Source organism: Cervus elaphus, chromosome 1, assembly GCF_910594005.1.
Source record: "Cervus elaphus chromosome 1, mCerEla1.1, whole genome shotgun sequence".
NCBI lineage: Eukaryota > Metazoa > Chordata > Mammalia > Artiodactyla > Cervidae > Cervus > Cervus elaphus.
Window position 1 is genome coordinate 91539288 of NC_057815.1, and position 6000 is coordinate 91545287.

Sequence of the window (6000 nt, forward strand, 5' to 3'; positions counted from 1 at the left end):
ATTTCCTTCTCCAGGGGGGTCCTCCTGACCCAGAGGTCGAACCCATGTCCCCTGCATCTCTTTCATTGGTAGGCAGATTCTTTACCACTGCGCCACCTGGGAAGCCCAATAATTAATCTTTTTATTCTCTAACCAAACTTTCATTGAAACACATCATACTTTTGAGAACCCAGTGGAAATATAGAACAATTAGATGAAAGTTTTAGAATTTCATATGAAGGTTAGTTGCTAAGTCATGTCCAATTCTTTGCAACCCCATGGATAGAGAAGACCTCTAGACTCCTCTGTTCATGGGATTTCCCAAGCAAGAATCCTGGAGAGGGTTGCAATTTCCATCTCCAGTTGGATTCATATATTTGGATATAAATACAACAGGATTACATAGAAAATATTCTAATGAAAAATGATAAGTTGAGCCAGCATTTTAAAGTTCAATATGTACTCTACTAAGTTAAGAAAATGAAGCCCACAATCATAGTAAGCTTCAACCAGTATTTTAAAATTCATTAAATACTCCATTTAGTTCAGAAAATTAACCAAACAACCCCAGAAATGAAGGGACCCTTTTCCTAGTAATTACATTCCATAAAGCCTTCTTCACTTCACTGTTCCGGAGACTGTAGATCAGAGGATTCAACATGGGGATCACCACTGTGTAGAACACAGAAGCCACTTTGTCCTGATTCAAAGAGTAGCTGGAAGTAGGTCTCAGATAAGTGTACATGGAGGTGGAATAAAACAGGATGATGGCTGTCAGGTGAGACACACACGTGGAGAATGCCTTGCGCCTCCCCGCCCCTGCACGCACACGGAAGATGGAGAAGAGAATGTAGCAGTAGGAGGTGAGGATCACCAGCAGGGTCCCAACGATATTCACACCAGCGAACGTGGACAAGATGCTTTCATACAGGCGTGTGTCAGAACAGGAGAGCTTAAACATTGGAGGAGTGTCACAGAAGAAGTGATGGATGACATTGGAACTGCAGAATGGCAAGCTGCTCACATAACCTGTGTGAACCATGGAGTTCACCAGGCCCGCTGTAAAAGCCCCTGTGGCCATTTTCAGGCAGACCGTCCTGGACATGATCAAGGGGTAAAGGAGAGGGTTGCATATGGCCACATAGCGGTCATAGGCCATTAACCCAAAAAGGATGCATTCAATTGTGGCAAAGGTTATAAAGAAGTACATCTGCAGGAAGCAACCAGCAAAGGAGATGGTTTTCTTCTCTGTTAAAAAGACTACCAGCATCTTTGGAGTGATGGTGGATGAATAACCAACATCTGCAAAAGACAGGATTGCCAGGAAGAAATACATGGGTGTGTGAAGTCGAGAATCAGTCCTGATTAAAAGGATCATTCCAATATTTCCCACAACTGTAAGTGTGTAAATCACCAGAAAAAGAAAAAAAAGGATAGTCTGTAGCTCCAATGTGTCTGCTAATCCCAACAGGATGAACTCTGTCAGCAAAGTACAATTATTTCTGGCCATTTATTAAAGATATTGTATGCTTAAACCTGTATTCCTTATAAATATGTCATTGTCCAAATTTCATAAGAAATAGTAGAAATGTTAATGAAGTTACTAACACATAGAAAAAATAAAATCCTGGGATAATACAGTAGCGCAAGCAGTGTGACTATCAGGTCAGTTCAGTTCACTTGCTCAGTCATGTCTGACTCTCTGAGACTGCGTGGACTGCAGCATGCCCGGCCTCCCTGTCCATCACCAACTCCCGGAGTCGCTGTAGTAAAGGGGGAACTAGTGGACAAATGAACAAGCATTGGAATTCAATAAGCAATTGTATTGAATCTGGGTTGTGGAGCTCCCTATTTGCTGGTCAAAGTCTGCATAGTCCACTTAAGTTTCTGAAAATGCAGCATATACATTCTATTCTTTCTCTTCTAGCCCACTCACATCCAAAATGCAAAGTATAGAACTATTCTTGCTGAGTTCTCGCTCATCCTCTGCACAAGCATGTAAGGTTAACTCAAAAGCCTTCTTTTCTCATCAAGACTGCTCTGCACACTCTTCAACAGCAAGATTCATGCATCACCATCCAGAAATCACTCTGGTGTTCTTCAAGCAGCAAAAACAGTGCCTGCTGTGAATAACCAATATTTTGACATCTATGACATTCTTAAGAATGCTTTTGCAGTGTTTGCAAGTGGACCAAAACAACTGCACTCGTTACAAAGCATGCTATCAAATTAATTCCACATAGTTGCATATACTGTACCTGTCCACAGCAGTGAATGGTAGCACCAGGTATTTATGGCTTCCTTCATAGAGTCTTAGTTGTGCTGTCCATTATTTTCCTTTTTACTAGAATTCTTAATAAGCTCAGGTGAAATTTAAAATAAAAAGATTTACACTTTTTAAATGAAATAAAAAGTCATAAAACTTTGAATTACCTCTCTGCAAAAAATTCAAGCCACCTTCTGAGCATGTACACATGACTGACCTTTTATTTTGCTTTCCTTAAAGAGGGTTGGGTAACCATGGGGACTAGATTATTGGTTTTAATTGTGAGTCAGTCCTCTTAAGACAGAAGCTTCATTCTCAAAGCAATTAAAATGTGATCATATGCAGACAAATGAACAAAACATTATATGGCACTTTGATCATATGGAAATAAAGGAAATAAAGCATGTGGCACTTTGATCATAAAGTGGTTTCTGATCTCTATATTACTTAAAACTTTTTTTTCCAAGTAAATATAATAATTTTAATTGGATATTTAATTGCCTCTTTATTTATAAGTTAAGCTTGATCAAAAAAGTACATAACCCACATAAAATTATTACACTTCCCTTTGTGTGTATGTGTGTGTACTCCTTTGGTCTGTTTGACTTCTAACTCTCTTCTTGAGTGAAATGCAAAGGGGACACTAACTACATCGTTTGCTTAAAAGAATACTATACCCTGAGCATTAAGACAACGGATTAAGAATGTTTAACTTTTCAAATCTGGGTATACTTGATTTACAATATTGTACTAGTTTCAAGTGAACAGCATAGTGATTAAGTATTTCTGCAGATTTTACTCTATTCAAAGAGCTGGGGGTTAGAATAGGGGAAGGGGAGTGAGGCTCAAGAGGGAAGGGGATATATATATATATATATATATATATATATATATATACCCTGATTTTATTGGATAAAATTATCCTATGTATACGTATCTATGTATAAATATATGCATAACTATAAATTATATATAGTATAAATTATATACATAAATAATTAGATATATAATTACAATGGATTTGTGTTATACAGCAGAAACCAAGAAAAATTTTCCACCAATTAAAAATAAAGAAAATTAAAAAAAATTACAAGACCGTGGCTGTAATTTCTTATGTTATACAATACATCCCTGTAGTCCATCTATTTTACACACGGTAGCTTGTCCCTCTTAATTGTAAACCCCTAAATTCCCTCTTAGTCTGTGACACGCTGGAGCGGTGAGCGGCCAAGAGGAGATACCCCACATCCAAAGTCAGAGAAATCACAGTAAGACAGTACGAACAGGCAGAGGGCATGAGAGGGCACACAGACAGAAATCACAATCACAGAAAACTAACCAATTTAATCACATGGACCACAGCCTTATCTAATTCAATGCAACTATGAGCCATGCCATGTAGGGCCAACTAAGAGATAGGTCATGATGGAGAGTTATGATGAAATGTGGTCCACTGGAGAAGGGAATGGCAAACCACTTCAGTATTCTTGCCTTGAGAACTGCATGAACAGTATGAAAAGGCAAAAAGATAGGACACTGAATGATGAACTCCCCAGGTCAGTAGTTGCCCAATATGCTAATGGAGATCAGTGGAGAAATAACTCCAGAAAGTATGAAGAGACAGAGTCAAAGCAAAAACAACATACAGGTGTGGATGTGACTGGTTATAGAAGCGAAGTCTGATTCTGTAAAGAGCAATATTGCATAGGAACCTGTTATGTTAGGTCCAGGAGACAAGGAAAATTGGAAGTGGTCAAACAGGAGATGGCAAGAGTGAACGTCGATACTTTAGGAATCAGGGAACTAAAATGGACTGGAATGTGTGAATTAACTCAGATGACCATTATATCTACTACTGTGGGCAAGAATCCCTTAGAAGAAATGGAGCAGCCATCATAGTCAACATAAGAATCCTTAAGGTTCACATTCAAATTTGATGGAGAAATCAAAAGATTTACAGAATTAATTTTATAATAATAAATTTACAGATTTATATAAGAATTTATAAAGAATAAATTTACAGATTTAATTGATACTTATACAGCATTCCATTCAAGAGTAGCAGAATGCACTTTCTTCTCATGTGCACATGGGAACATTCTCCAAGATTCACCACATGCTGGGCCACAAAGTAAACCTCCATAAATTTAAGAAAAATCAAAATCACATCAATCATCTTCCCCAACCACAACACTATGAGATTAGAAATCAACCACAAGAGAAATAAAATAAAATAAAATAAAATAGATGGAGGCTAACTAATATGCTACTAAACATCCAGTGGATCACAGAAGAAATAAAACAGAAAATCAAAAAACACTTGGAAACAAATGAAAATGAAAGCACAATCATCAAAAACCTATACGATGCAGCAAAAGCAGATCTAAGAAGAAATTTTATAGTGATACAGTCTTAACTCAGGATGGAAGAAAAATCACAAACAACCTAAGACAACCTGACATCATACTTAAAGTGACTAGAGAAAGAACAAGGAAAACTCAAAGTTAGCAGAAGGGAAGAAATCAAAAAGATCAGGACAAAGATAAATGAAATAGAAAGGAAGAAAATGATAGAAAAAAATCAATGAAACGAAAAGTGGTTCTTTTAGAAGATAAAATTGATAAACCTCTAGCCAGATTCATCAAGAAAAAAAGGAAGTGGGCTCGAATTGATGAAGAGATAAATGAAAAAGAAGCTACAACAGGCACCCAAGAAATAAAAAAAAATCATAAGAGACTATTACAAGCAACTACAAACAACATGCCAACAAAACAGACAACCTGGAATAACTGGACAAATTCTTGGAAATGAACAATCTCCCAAGACTGAAGCATGGAGAAACAGAAAATATAAACAGACTAATCACCAGTATTGAAATTGAAACTGATTATAAAACTCCCCCTATATGCTACATCTTTATTTATTCATCTATGTATGGATGGGCACATAGGTTGCTTCCATAGCTTGGCAATTATAAACAAGGTTGCAGTGAGCATTCTGGAGCATATATCCTTTTTGAAAGTGTTTTTGTTTTCCCTGGACATATACCCAGGAGTAAAACTGATGGTTAATGTGGTAGTTCTACTTTTACTTTTTTTTTTCACCATAGATGTCAGAAGTTGAAGAAAGATTCCTTTTTGAAATATCCAGTGGCTCTGCTCAAACTCAGGGGGAAAGTTGGAGGGTCATTAGGATGAAGCTTGACAATAAACTGGTATGTAACAAAATTAGTCATAGTGGAATAACACTGTGTCAAAACAGAAAGAGCTTCAGCTATGAAGCCAACCACAACCAAGTTCAAATCCTAATTGAGTCACTTTCCAGCTATGTGACTTTGAGCAGTTCATATCTATTCTGTAACTCATCTGCAAAATGGGGCTAAGGATCAACTATTAAGACTGACTGAGAAGTTGCAATTAACATTTTGGAACACAGCAGTTGTGCAATAAAAGGTAAAAACAACTAGGAGAATCAGAAGATCAACTGCAGTACTGAATGCAAAGGCATGAATCTGCCACTTGCAACAGCAAATGCTCCTTAGAAAACCACAGTTTGGGTCTTTAGTTTGTCACCTGAAGAGTTTGTTAGGCCTTCAGAAATCACCTTTTGCCCTTCATGAGAATTTGCTTAGCAGACTTTGCAATCAGACTTAAAGATTATGTAAATGATACAAGAATGCAAACAGCACATCCAAAGATAAATGAGTGCACCGAGAATTAAAGTCCTAAGGACACTCTGACCAGGTGAGAAAGAGC

The 6000-nt window shown here is 37.3% G+C and overlaps 1 protein-coding gene across 1 annotated transcript; it reads right to left on the bottom strand.

Annotated features, from left to right (window-relative positions):
- Nucleotides 1–532: 532 nt before the first annotated feature.
- LOC122674115 (olfactory receptor 5F1-like) lies at nt 533–1489 on the bottom strand. The gene has a single exon (XM_043872238.1). The coding sequence runs from the start codon at nt 1487–1489 to the stop codon at nt 533–535; it is 957 nt and encodes a 318-aa protein (XP_043728173.1).
- Nucleotides 1490–6000: the final 4511 nt, after the last annotated feature.